The sequence below is a fragment of the Electrophorus electricus genome, chromosome 21 (genome assembly GCF_041902795.1).
Source record: "Electrophorus electricus isolate QZ-2024a chromosome 21, ASM4190279v1, whole genome shotgun sequence".
Taxonomy (NCBI): Eukaryota; Metazoa; Chordata; class Actinopteri; order Gymnotiformes; family Gymnotidae; genus Electrophorus; species Electrophorus electricus.
This window is the reverse complement of record NC_137517.1, coordinates 13,495,001-13,508,716: the sequence shown is the minus strand read 5'-3', so window position 1 is coordinate 13,508,716 and position 13,716 is coordinate 13,495,001. Positions and strand designations below refer to the sequence as shown.

Genomic DNA, 13,716 nt, shown 5'->3' with positions numbered 1-13,716 from the left:
TAGCTAGAAGTAATTGTGAGGTTAGAGTGAGATTTAGGTGTAGTTTTATTTTGCTACAATAATACACAAGTCAGTGGAAATACCGGTCAAAGATGGTAACGTGGGACTTTGTGCATGTGTGCCTGTGCTTTAATGACTTTCGCAGGGGCAGAAGTTAAAACGCAGGAAATTGTGGGGATTCCCAGACGTTTGTTCCTGTTCAGACTTCAGATAGTTGTTTAAATCTCAGACTTTTATCAGTTCCCTTGTGTGTGATGCCGCCTGTCCGTGGCCTCTGTCTGAATGATGTTGACGCAGTCAGGCTCTATGTAATCTGTTTAAAATGTAAAATCTTCTTACTTCTGGCCTTATAAGAGCAGGCTGACTACTTTGGCAGACAGCTGAGAGGCCCACTAATGCTTGAAAATGAACTTTTAATCGAGGGATTTTACTGTCAAATGATACTGCAATGTCACACGTCTGCACTTTGCCGAGCACAGACCCTGAACAGACTGTTGTGCGTGATTTCAGAACACACCATGTAGAGTTATTGCGTACCCTCCAGAAATCTTGCTCATTTCTGAAAAAAAAAGAAAAATGAAGAATCTCCTCGCATAACCCTTCCCCTATTCAGAACCAGTTACATTGGCTACCTTTGCCGTTGTATACCCAGTTTGAACTCTTTCTGTATAAAGCTCTATGTAGATGGGCTCTGTGTAGATGAGCTGTATGTAAATGAGCTGTATGTAGATGAGCTCTACATACAGCTCATTTACATAGAGCTCATCTACATACAGCTCATTTACACAGATGAGCTCTATGTAAATGAGCTGTATGTAGATGAGCTCTATGTATATGATCTTCCTCACCCCTACTTCACTGGCAATTTTGTTATACTGGACCTGGATCTCTGGATAGCCATGATTCCAGAATGCCCACACATTCTAATTGGTTACCACATTCAAGCCAGAGGTACTATAACTTGAGGGCCAATAGAAGAAGTGTGTAGAAATGAATGTACTGCTGTTAGCTGGGCGCCAACAAGCTATCAACTCCGCCGGTTGAACTACTGAGCTACAGAAACAACAAATTACCAAATTGCCAAATTGTCTGGTAGGTTCTTTGGTCAAAACCGTCACCAGATTGGAGAATAACTAAGGCAATCTCTAACAGACCATTTTTGATGAGGATGTCATAGTTATCTGACCAGTTGCTTACCATTTTAAATCTAAAACTTGAACATAAAAAATTATTCCAAATACTATTCAAAATATGAAAGTATTATATAAATGATACAGTTATAATGTCAAAAGCCAATGTGAAAAATATTTCGGTGAAACTGTCTCATTGTTCTGGATGAGTGTTGTTTTGGTTCCCTTTCAACCTGCCTCCCCTGTGAACTGCAAATCTGGCAGTCTGGGCACATCTGGCTTCAGAGACATAAACTGTTTCCACCCACACACATACACAGACAAATGGACTAACAGACATAGACGGACACTTGTGCTCTGGAGCCCCTTGGATGTACACACACTCTAACGACATTGTCACATGGGGAGGTACTGGTTTCAGAATGTGTGTGTGTTTGTTTATTATTTTATATATATAAAACAGCACATGATAAAGCCAAAAAAGTGTGTTTATGTAACTGTGGCTGTAATATGTGGCTGGCTGACTGATGGGTGCTGATGTGTGATAGTGTGATTTATTAGGGTGTGTGTGTGTGTGTGTGTGATTACCTGTTTTTCCTGAATGTTCCTTCAGAGGTCTGTGTAAACAGTACCCTGCTGCTCTATAACATCCTGTGCTGGCACGTATTATACACACGCACACACACATTAGAAACAGGCCATGTACTCTTATTTTCTGGTGTGGTGTTCATTGTTTACAAGTAGAGTCTGTTCCTCATGGTTAACATCTGACCGCTGTTCTACCAGACTGCCAACAGATGCCCTGTGTCTGTCCATATGTGGATATGTTCCTAAAGACCCCCGTGATCACACACCTTTTATCCCTGCAGAAGATCCCTGAAGGTACGTCATCCCCAAAGAACGCCACAAACGGTTACATTCCTGGCAGCCACAATATGCCATGTATGGACTGGCCTTGTTTACTAAAGATATCTTCCTCATATACTATTATGCCACATCTTAAGATTTTTTGCTTTCCTTGTACGCAACGAAACCTTCTGCAAACGAGAATAATATGATGAGAGAAACCGCACAATGGACCTAATGTATTCAATTTTATTTTTACTTTTCTTCACCACAAGGTGGCGCATATAATATGGTGTTGAATTTGCTTTTAACTAAAAGGCCTACTACATGCCAGTGATTTGCCATTGAACTGTACTGCAATAGTCTCTACCGCCCCCTGTTGATAAATATTATACGAAAACAAAGCTTGATAATAATCTTAGTATTTTCTCATATGGTATCCATCACTCTTTGTATTTGAATCATCAAGTACCAGCCAGGATAGAATGAAATCTCTGTGTGATTATATATAGCTTTCTTAAATAAATTGCAAAATAAATTTGAGAATGTGATTTTAAAGTTAGCATTGTTGTTTACATTACGTAAGTTATTGTCAATATTAAAATCACGAAGGTTACAATCTAGGTCTCGAAGTTATACCATGAGAACGCCGACTTGGAGGATCTACAAAGTACAATTTGTATCTGCCCAGATATATTTCAGGGTTACACCGGAACAAACTCGGCTGGTTTTTAATAGTACACCGATTCCTTTTCCGGCCTCTTTCGACTCGACCGTAGAAAAAGATGGTAAGTCGATAGTGGTCTTGTAGACAAAAATCTTATAACATCGGCTTTTGTCGATTTTAATATCGTCATTTTACTAATGACTTCACATAGCAATAATATTTGGAGTTGGTTATTCACGATATTGCAAATGTTTGCCATAACATTATTATATTGTGTAGTCTAGTTAGCAGCCACGCTAGTGGTGGCAGTAGTGATTTCACTAGCTAGACGCCAATATCATACTGATTAAGGCTTTATTTAATATATAGGTTTGGTAAAAGACTAATTTCTTGTCTTTGCGTTGTGCAAACGCCTGCTCCCCGGCGTGTTTGCGAACCCATATCCAGGTTGCTAGGTAATGTTAGCATCAGAGCTAGCTTTATCTTAGCAAACCACTACACCAAATCCGAGCTAAAACGTTTTTGTTCCCCCGCTCGCCACGTCCACAAATACGAATTTTGGGAGAGACGGGCAGAACTGGGGGTGTTTGAGAGGACTTTGCATTTGAGTCTAGACATCCCAGCCGTGTTGCCATGTGTAGCAGTGAATCGGCTAGCTAGTTTGTTCAGAACCCTGGCGTGTAAACCGGACGGTGTCGTCTCTTTCCAGACGAAGGGGACGTCGTCTTTCGGCAAGCGCCGCAATAAGACGCACACGCTGTGCCGCCGGTGCGGCTCCAAAGCCTACCACCTGCAGAAGTCAACCTGCGGAAAGTGTGGCTACCCTGCCAAGCGCAAGAGAAAGTGTGAGTACATCAGTGTTCCCGCTCGTTGTAATAGGCTGATATTGAACACAAAACGGTACTGGAATAACTTGTTTAGACATGTAGGCCTAAACAAATGTTTGGGACAATGAAGAACTCCGCAAGGATCGTCTAGACCATGGAAGACTTTCGGAGTGGTCAGACATTCAGAAATAAAGCGCTAGCTTCACTTGTGGTTGTCTTTGCTCATAAGTCCAGCATGAAAAAGTTTTTGAAGTTTGAATTTATGAAGGAGCCAGGTAAAGGGGCACTTAGCAGTGCAGCTTCATTTGCTGGCGTTGTAGTAAATTTATTTTAAATCGAAGTAATCAATGTACCAAGACGTGCGTGTGCGTAGGTGTAAAGCAGAGGCTCCTGTTTCCAACACTGAATTCTGGCCATCTGTCTCCAAAACGTTATGAGGCCGTAGGTGGCCTGCGGTCGTTATTTGGAGCCTCAACACTACGTGATTGTTCTATGAGAACAAGCACTGCTGTGTAAACATTCTGTGCCTCTGTCATGTACCCAGACTAAAGATATGCTCTTCTACTGGCAAAAATGAACCACACAGGTCCAGGTTTCTCAGGCATGTCATCATATTATTAATGGCTACTTTAGCCTAGTTTGATTGGCACACTTTTCCTTGCTTCAGAAGACTTGATCACTGCAGACTCGAGTGTGCAAAAGAACGCTTAAACTTGGTGCCCATGGAGGTCCCCGGGAGGTGTGGGGAGGCAGGAGTTGCTGTTCGTCTTGCTGCCTGCCATGTGTGAGTGAGGTGCTTTGCTGCTCTGTGTTCAGACAACTGGAGCGCGAAGGCCAAGAGGCGCAGCACCACTGGGACAGGCCGCATGAGGCACATGAAGGTCGTCTTCCGCAGGTTCAGGTGAGCCCACTACACGCACGCCCGTGTCTGAGGTGTTCATGTTCACGCTTTTTCAAAAGGTCCTGCCTTGATGTTTGCTCTTTACCAATGAATCCTACCTGTTTCCATGAGCTTAATGAGCAAATGGTGGCGTTGGGAGCCCACGCGACAGGTGCGTACAGGTTGTTTTGGGCACAAGGCTTGGCTTAATTCACTTTAATGTGAATCCTTGTCATCTCCCACTTCTGAAAGTTGTAAAAAGCTGTAAAGGTCTGTATGACAAAAAAGGCAGACGGGTATATCCGCGCATAGACTGACGAGGGTATTGGTGTCCTGGAACTTGCCTTAGTGCCCTGCGGTCCTCTAGTAGGTGTGTTCAGAGGTACTGCGGGTGGTGGAGGACTCGAAGCTGGGAGTGGTGGGTGTAAACCTAGCAGTGTTGTGCTCTTACAAGCTCGCAGTGAGACTTTATCCTTTCTCATTTCAGAAACACATTTGGTAGGTGATGTGTTGGATCGTTGTAGTGAACTGAATGCTTTGACTGGGTCTGAGCTTTCAGTTGAACTACAGGGCTAGCACTTGAACAGAGTGGCTGTACACTTCCATAGTAAATGCGCACCAGCATGACGTGTCTCCAGTATGGCGGCGCAACGCACTTGTTGTTACCGTGTGGCTTGTCTTGGCAGTGTGTCTGCTGTAGCAGGTGGCTGCACTGTGCAAATGACGTTGGAGTGCTGCGAGCGTTCGGCCCAGTGTCTGGTGTTCTGTAGGAGAGTTCTGTAGGCGCCTTTGAGGCAGTGTTCAGATCGTCTTAAGAAGCGTTGATCATTTTTGGTCTTTTCATGTGGTATTGGAGGTTGTCGCTGGTGGTAATATAGTTGAAGGCATATCTCAGATGTGCATATAAATATATCTGAACATTCCAGGTGAGTAACTGCAGTGTAGTGTAGTAAGAGATGTAGCGATAATCAAAATTGTAGTAAAATAGTTTCCAGAGAAGCGGAACAACTTCTACTTTTAGAACATTTAACATCATCTTTTTTATATAAACTGGCTCGTCCTTCTACTAATACAGAAGCAATTTGCTTGCACAGCTGAAGGACCTCTGTCCGAAACATTTGTTTCTCTGGAAACTGTACTTCATTACAATTTTGAATATGTAGCACTCTCATTTTTGTGTAACTACCTAAGCCTGTCAGAAATGTGAAGGAACCAGTCAACTTTGAGAAGTTATCTCCAGATATGTTGACCAATGATAACAGGTTCGTGTTAACACTGATGCATGGACACTAAAGGCTGCTGTTTGTTTCAGGAATGGCTTCCGTGAGGGAACCGTCCCCAAACCCCGACGGGCTGCAGTGGCTGCTTCCAGCTCCTCGTAAACAACGTTTCTAATAAAACAAGTGAACAACATTTGCAGGCTTCCTAGTCTGATTCATGTGTCAACAAAAACAACTCTTAGTTTACATTTCGTTCTGAAGGGACTATGCACATACTGATTGATTTGACCTCCAGAGGGTGTTGGGTATACCTGCATATTGTGTACATGGGCTATATGAAATGTCAGCCAGTAGAAATGTTGCCCTTTAGTGTGCAGTGTCATCGATTTATGGACCATACATGGTCCTTTTCTGCAAGAAAAGGACCATGTATGCATTTTAACTGAAATTTTCTGTATGAAAAATCTAACACTAGTGTTACTGCAGGATGTTCTGTGAATGGCTCCGTATTTCATGTGGCTTTTTCTATGGTTGATTACCCTAGTGCTCTACATCAGAGTAGTACATTTATGGCATTTAGCAGACGCTCTTATCCAGAGCGACCTACAAAAGTGCTTCGTCATTTAATCAGAATATTCTAGTACAGTAGGTCCAACATGCCAATGAACTAGAGTAGTGTAGAATACAGGGATCACTGCTGCTACCTAGAAGTACAAAGTACATAAGGTCTATGATAAATGCAATAAACAATAGGTGCTAGAGTTGGTAAACAACATAAACTACCCTACAATAAGTACTAAATTAGTAAGTCAATATGAGAGCAGTGTCAGTTGTCCTTTAAATATTCTGCAAATAGATGGTTCTTCAGTCTGTGTTCGAAGACTGCAAGGGACTCTGCTGTCCGGACAGCATGTGGGAGTTGGTTTCAGCATCTTGGAGCCAGGACAGAAAATGGCCTCATTGCTTGTCGTCCATGAGTCCTGAAGCATGGTATTTCAAGCCGAGCCGTAATTGAGGTTCGAAGTACCGATCGGGCTTTGACTATTGACCTCGTGTGTGAAGGGGCAGGTGCACTTTTGGCTTTGTAGGCAAGCATCAAGATTTTAAATATGCGTGCAACTACTGGGAGCGCAGCAGTGGAGTAATATGTAAACTTCGGAAGACTGAAGACCAGTCGTGCTGCTGCATTTTGGACAAGTTGTAGAGGTTTGAGATGGCTCTTGGAGGAAGACCAGCAAGGAGCGAGTTGCAGTAGTTGAGCTTTGAGATTACAAGAGACTGCACAAACACCTGGGTAGCTTCCTGCGAGAGAAAGGGCCGAATCCTTCATATGTTACAAAAGAAAAATCTGCAAGACCGGGTTAGATTAGAAACGAGTTGAGAACGACAACTGGTTGTCCAAAGTTATACCCAGGCTATGGGCAGCTTCGGATGGTGATACCAGGGAGCTCTCGAAGGAAACTGAGGTCATGGTAAGGGTTGGAGTACCTGGGATGAACAGAAGCTCGGTTTTACTGGGATTGAGCTTCAGGTGGTGGGCTGTCATCCATGACGTGTGGCAGTCAAGCATGCTGACATACGTCTCGAGATCCGGGTGTCAGAGGGTGAAAAAGAAAGAAAAGTCATTTAATGACTTTGGCGTAGCTGAGTTAAATTACTAAAAGAAGGAGCCTGGAAATTGGAAATCTACTTCCCAGAGACTTGTACCATTGCCAATTTATTAAAACGCATAGCCTTATATTGTGAAGAGCATTGTCGAAGGTCAAAGCCGAGGCATGTGGAAGCTTGCAGAAATGAGCTCCGGAAAGTAGCCGCTATCTGGTCCTACCGACTTACAGGCTGCTGTCCGCGTCATCTTGGAAAGACGCAACGTAACGTTGGACTAGTTTAAACTGTAAAATGTGTTGGGATATTTGTGGAAAACGTTACAAACACAAACAACTTTAACCCAGCTCATTGGTTTTCTCCCTCTTCAGTAATGCGACTGCATTACTTCTCTTTTCTGTTCTGATTGCCGCGCACCAATTCGCCGAGTCAGATCCCTGCGGCTAATAAAAGGATTCCGGTTCTGACTAAAATGGGCCGTCTGAGCTCCGGCTGTGGCCAGAGAAAGTCGCGGTGACCTTCAAAAAAAAAGAAAGAAAAAAGAGTCAACCCGCATTCCCGCTACGGCGCATCATTCGCCGAACGCGGACTGACCCTGTTACGTCTCACGAGGACCCCACCGCGTCCGCTGCCTGGGTTTAAGCGAGTCTCGCGCTTGACTCGCGTGCATATTGTGCGTCGCCTTCGCGGAGCCCGAAGCGTCCGTTCCAGTCACGCGCGTGCTCTGGTGCGCACCGAGGGAGTGGAGCGCGAGCGAAGGCTGCATTGCCTACGTGCGTCGACCGCGCGCAATCCCCGCCCGAGACGGGGACGCACAATAACGCCGGACGAGCGCAAAGCTGATCTGTTGGCCTTGAGTGGGTGCGAGGCGATGCGCTCTCGAGCTCCTCGAACGGTAAACATGTGCAGGCTGTCGTGAGCGATCCGTGTCTGCCGACGTGGTTTCTGCGTTACCGTCGTCTGATGTGCTAAAGGATGGGATATTCCGACCCAACGGCCGGCAGAGATTTGCTGGGCAACAGATCTCTTTGTTTTATTTTCATATGCGCGTTTGGACTGGTGACGCTGGTGCAGCAAATTCTCTATGGAAAGAACTACATCAAGAGGTAAACGTGATTTACGCTTATTGATTTTAGGAAAATGTTTCTTAGTCGACCGCTTTCACTGTTATGATTGGCAGCCTGTTATAATGCACTTGGCGCAATGCAAAGTCAGATGCGCGGCGAAGCTAGACAGTTTATTTGATCAATGACAGTTGCAGTTAACGGTTTTCCTGATGAGGACGCCTAACGGCGGCAGGGTGCTGCGCGCCGCCGGTCTGCTCATGTTTGAAAAACGGCCCGAGGCTCCAGCTTCGTTCCAATGCCATACACAGTCCCACTGGCCGACTGTCTATGCTGCGCTTTGGTCCTCTTTTTTTCTTCTCACGTTTGACTTTTTTTTTTTTTTTAATGTTTCTTTATTTTTGTTTCTTCTCTCTTCAGCCTTATAGTCTACTGATCATACATCTAACATAAGACTTGTGCCACTGCGTTAAGGAACGACCAAAATCCTCTGAACTTGTGCCAAATGTAGCGTTGGAAAAGCAGTTCGTCATGATGTCAACATTTGAATGGATACCCTTGGGAAAATCGTGTGACGTAGGCTTGGTACTCTACACACATACGTGGCCCAGTGTACTGCTCCTGCAATGAATTATTAATCTGAACAACAACAGAGCATCGTAACACGAAAGTTGATGTTTTCCTGCCGCAAAGAATTTTGAGAATCTGTGAGGCTTTTAGAATGCAGATGGTTCTAAGCTTCTAGAACTGTTCATGTGTGTGTCAGTGTGAAATGGCGCCTCCGTTCTGCAGTGCATTATGGTTCCTGCATTCCAGCAGACGCCCATATGCTACTTTTGAAACCTTGAACCCACTCGCACCTGCCCCCTTTCACATGGGATTCATAACATCTGAACTGGACAGCCCTCGATGACTCGAAACCTGGCTGAACCCACACGGTCTGTACTCGGGGAGCAGACAGAAGACTGTGTGACACCGGGGACCCCCCGAGCCTAGTGCGTTTACGTCTGACGCCTAAACTAGTTCAGCCCATGCTGAATATTTCTGTGGCACCGTGGTGCTGTGTTTAGCGTTTGGTGTTCAGGCAGAAGAAATCAAGTGACCTCACACTCCTCCAAGGAGTCTGGTGTCAGAACCTAAAAATAAACATGTATTTATGTTCTTTAGATGCCAGTGTGAAGAAACATGAGTACGGGATCTCTCGCTCGCTCTCTGTGTGTGTGTGTGTGTAGAAGAAAGTGAAGTTTATCACCTCAGTTTTCAAGTGGATCTGTGACCTTGTGGTGTGATTTCTTCTTTGGTCATTAGGTAGTCTGGCTCCTTGAAGGTTTCAGACAGGTCCTTCATCAGCTGTGCAAGCAAAGTTTATGTCCTGATGATAATTTAAATGGGTTCTTCAAGCCTTTATCTTACAAATATGTCACTTTAGAACAGAAAATGGTGAATCCATTTCTGCATTCAAGAGGACAGCTCCTCCTCACCCCAGGTTCCCAGCTTTTAGAGTAAGTACTGTAAATCCCATGAACTAGATTTTATTTAATTTTATTGTGCCAGACTTTATAATGGGGTTTGACACTTCCTTAAAGGAAAGAATCCACAGTCTTTGTGTCTCAGCTAGAGTTTCCAGCAGTGGAGTAGCCCTGAGTTCTGGTGTTGTTTCCTGAAGCACGTCCTTTACCTCGTTAACTAATTACGAGGAGCTGACTCAGACGTCCTGCAGTGCTGAAATCACAGATGGAACTCTGTGCCTGCGGCTTAGACTACCACTGCTGGTAGAAGTGCCGTTCCAGTCCTGGGTCTCCCGATCAGTTCGGCTTGGCCGCTGAGGTGGTTGGAGCAGCTGGACGTGCTGATGCTCCCAAACAGTCTGACACTCCCTTATCCGAATCCAGGGAATCTCGCGCTTCCCCTCGTCAACCTTCCCTTCTCGCAGAGGTTGGGTTTCGCCTATGGCACTCTGTCGGCGATCGAGGCCGCCATAACGGCGAGCGCTCTGTGATTCGGCCCAGAAGGACTCGGGGTGCTTGGGAAAGAGGACCCGCTGGCGGCTGTGCATCGAAGCTGACGTCAAGCGCCTCCGTTCCTCCCAGGTCCCTCCGCGGTGTCCTGGCTCAGGGTGGTGTGTTCCTGCGGAGGTGAGGATTGTTAATCAGGCGGGTGGTTTTGGTCTACGTCAAATGGGCAGACATTGCGTTCTGTGCAAGCGCCTCGCTCGTTCCTCAGCAGAGGAGAGGCGACATACCTGTGGCACCAGCAAGGTGGGGACAGAACTGGATACAGCAACAAACAATAATACAAACAATAATAACAAACGTTACAACAGCAACAGTAATGAGAATGATAATGTCAGCATAAAGTGTAATACGTCTTTGGGAAACTTTCATATTCCTTGACAAAAGATACCAAATGTTTCTGTATTTGTAAGCAACGGGGATTAAAACCTCGAACATCTCACCAAGAGCAGCGCAGCCTCCTAAGGATTACACTGCCTCCCCTAAGATGTTGGGGGAATGCAGTGAAGATGTCAAACCATACACGTGGTCTCGTGCGGTTGCTCTCCGTAACCCCTCCCGATGCAGTGATGACCGTCTGCGGGTGTACCTCGAGGGTGACAGAGCCAGCAGTAACTTTAATCAGAAGATACTGATGATCTGAACAGAGAGTTTATGGGAAATCTCAGTACCACAGCCGAGGTCATTAACAAAAGTTGAGGGCATTTTTATATTTTCCCTCTGCCTCGTGTACGGTCTGTACGGCTTTGGTTGTGACCTGAGACTAATCTCTGATGGTGTGACTTTCACTGACTTATCCTACATTTAGAGAAAGATAACTGGATTAATTTAGGACGTGCCATTCTGAGGCTGTGATGTTCCCGATTCTCTCCAGGGAGTCAGGACTACTGGCCAAGCCCAGGATCCGCTACAGCGCGTACAAACATTACTGCCGCTCACCCATTATTGGCAGCAAGTCTGTCCGTGTAGCCTGTAAATCGTTAAGTATTGCACAGGAATGGTCTGTGTGTGTGTGTGTGTGTGTGTGTGTGTGTATGGGGAGGGGGCGTGGTTTGTGTGGGTGTGTGGTCTGAAAAAAAAATCAGTTGCATCATTACTGAAGTCCATTCATGGTCTGTACCAAAAATCACAACTGCAGAAGGATGATATTGATAATAACTGCTGTACCAACATCCTCTAAAACTACAACACGATAATGCTTTAATCCAAAACAAATCCGTTTGTCAAGTGCTGCAGAACGTAAAGATATGTTGCCTAACTGAATTTTTTTTCTCTCTGAACCTTTGTTATTTTACCGAGGAACGTTTATCCTGACACACCCTCACACACGTCGCCTCGGCGCGAGACCTGCGCTGGCGGCGTTTACCGATGAATGCACTGCCATTGCGAAAGTCTCCGTGTCTGCTGAGATTTTTTGCCCTGGTTCTCATGAGAGATAGCGTTGTGGTATTTCTCATGATACTGCTTCAGGACGGGTTTATGAATGATTTAACGAACTAACCAAAGAGTTAATTAATAAGCAATTACATAAATGACAAGCAGCAGTAAGTGGATGAGTGCCGGATAGCGAGGCCTCGTCTGTGCAGTAAAAGCGTGTTCTGCCTCAGCGTTATTTGTTAACACAGCAGGATGTTTTATTTCTCAGAAATGACGCTTTAAACGTTAAATGAACATTAAACAGTGTAGAAATTGATTTCACATTCTCTAGGTCAGCGTGTCAGTGTTTCTCTCAAATATGCCTTTAATGAAGGTGCAAGTGAGCGGACATACGAGTGCGGTCGAGGAGAGTCTCTGTTCTCCATAGCAACAGGGAAAAAAGGTGCGCAGTAGTGAGCGAACTCAAAACAAAAGCAAAATCGAATCAATAGTCAGGTGATTGGGAGCAGGACAGGTACGATGTGTGTGTGTGTGTGTGTGTGTGTGTGTGTGTGTGTGTGTATGTGTGTGTGTGTCAGTCAGCCAGCGGGTGCCAGTGGTACCAGCACAGCACAGGTCACTGCTGCCCTGTTTATTTATGAGTTATAACGGCTTATTAATGACTTTTAAGCTTTTTATGGCCTAATTCAACCCATGAATCAGTTCTTCCTAAAGCATTCATAAACACGTTATAAGGCTGACCTTAGGATGTGACCTTTCTCTAGTGCCTCTGTGTTTATATGCTTCACTTGCACGTGACTCTAATGACTTCACTGACACCTAACGAGAGAGAAGACATCCTCTGGAGCTGAGTGGGACTGCACTCTGACACACTGATCGCTTCTCCTGCGGTTTCCTCACAAACCACGTCTAACCTCAAATGTGTTTGACTCGTTTTTATGCAAAGTCCTAAACCCTAAATGCACTGCCTCGTTCTCTCACTAGTGGGCAACAGTTTACCCGCCTCAAGGGAGACGAGGTGGGCAACTGGAGTGGCATCGTTAGTTACCCCGATGATGGAGGGATGAAACCAGCCCGAAATGGCAGGAAAAGGTACAATGCCGCACTGGAAGCACCAACCGCTCCACCTGGCCACACCATCGACCGCAGCACCCCACAGAGAGAGAGAGAGAGTGAGTGAGTGTGTGTGTGTGTGTGTGTGAGAGAGAGTGAGTGTGTGAGCGTGAATCAGCTCAAACATCCCCCCATGCATGTTTTGGATGTGGTTAAACATCTGCGCGGAACAGAAAACAGCTGAAATGCCCGTTAACCAAATTACTAACGGCACAGCCAATCAGAGGCCTGACGCTAATTAGGCTCAATTTGCAATACCGCGGAGGGTTTTGCCAAGCCAAGGAGGAGGTGAGGATGAAAGGAGAGAGAGACAGAGAGTAACAGAGAGGAAGTAACAGAGAGGAAGGCAACAGGAAGAGAGATGGTTAATTCGGACCCGCTAACCCGACTGTCTGCATGTTGACAGATGCGTCCGTCAGAATGTTCAGCACTCAGAGAGCTCCGTAGTTATCGCGCCGTGCCTAGCCGATATTAAGAAGAAGAAAAGAGAAAAGATAAGGTAGGCCATTGACGACGATGGCGTCTCCAATCAGCTCCTCTTTCTTACCAAACCTTCTTCCCTCCGCTGTTTTTTGAGAATCATGTCTGTCGGCTTTTTCCATCTGGTCTGGGGGGCGTGTGCATTTGTCTACTGCCCGCCGTGTTGGCGCGCTCCTGGTCTGCTTGTGCATGCTGTCTGAACCTCCCTCCCAGCCCTGCACACCCTCTGACCTTCAGCCTCTGACCCCATCAGCCACACCCCCCCTCCCGCATCACCCCTGCCCCCGCCCGGACGTCACGGCGACGCCAGGAGTCTCCTGGCAAACCCGCTGGTGTTCTGGCTTCATGATCCTCTGTCTCTGTCCCCCATCAGCCATCACCGGTCATCTCCAGGGCCATCGCTGCCGGCCTGCACTGTGATGCCCGTGTGTGACTGTGTATGTGTGTTACTCACGCTTCTCCCCAGCTCTTCAGCCTCGGCGTCTGCCCATGCCC

The 13,716-nt window shown here is 45.9% G+C and overlaps 2 protein-coding genes and 1 long non-coding RNA gene across 8 annotated transcripts in view; 2 read left to right on the top strand and 1 right to left on the bottom strand.

The window, feature by feature from the left end:
• Positions 1-2,661: 2,661 nt before the first annotated feature.
• rpl37 (ribosomal protein L37) lies at positions 2,662-5,763 on the top strand. Its single transcript, XM_027030219.2, has 4 exons — positions 2,662-2,764; positions 3,353-3,488; positions 4,287-4,371; positions 5,663-5,763. Exons 1-4 carry the CDS (start codon positions 2,762-2,764, stop codon positions 5,730-5,732), a joined length of 294 nt encoding a protein of 97 aa, XP_026886020.1. The 5' UTR covers positions 2,662-2,761; the 3' UTR covers positions 5,733-5,763.
• Positions 5,764-6,174: 411 nt separating this feature from the next.
• LOC145652768 (uncharacterized) lies at positions 6,175-7,356 on the bottom strand. The gene is made up of 2 exons (XR_014118980.1): positions 7,059-7,356; positions 6,175-6,872 (listed from the first exon to the last, which is right to left on the bottom strand). It is a non-coding gene; the product is annotated as an uncharacterized LOC145652768 (long non-coding RNA).
• A 501-nt stretch (positions 7,357-7,857) lies between these two features.
• st8sia5 (ST8 alpha-N-acetyl-neuraminide alpha-2,8-sialyltransferase 5) overlaps positions 7,858-13,716 on the top strand; it is a 16,428-nt gene continuing 10,569 nt past the window's right edge. The window contains exons 1-4 of one of the 6 annotated variants that reach the window (XM_081703960.1): positions 7,859-8,281; positions 11,126-11,230; positions 12,613-12,720; positions 13,148-13,240. In XM_081703960.1, coding sequence (XP_081560086.1) covers positions 8,151-8,281; positions 11,126-11,230; positions 12,613-12,720; positions 13,148-13,240 — 437 coding nt within the window. In that variant the 5' untranslated portion in view covers positions 7,859-8,150. Of the gene's footprint in view, positions 8,282-9,247; positions 9,742-11,125; positions 11,231-12,612; positions 12,721-13,147; positions 13,241-13,716 lie in introns of those variants that run through there. The other 5 variants (XM_081703961.1, XM_027030215.3, XM_035521214.2 and 2 more) reach the window with 5 other exon arrangements.

Bases quoted from the DNA above. Each gene is read 5' to 3' on its own strand.
- rpl37 (XM_027030219.2), top strand. The intron at 3,489-4,286 runs GTGAGTACATCA...CTCTGTGTTCAG, and splicing joins TGCCAAGCGCAAGAGAAAGT to ACAACTGGAGCGCGAAGGCC. The intron at 4,372-5,662 runs GTGAGCCCACTA...TGTTTGTTTCAG, and splicing joins GTCGTCTTCCGCAGGTTCAG to GAATGGCTTCCGTGAGGGAA.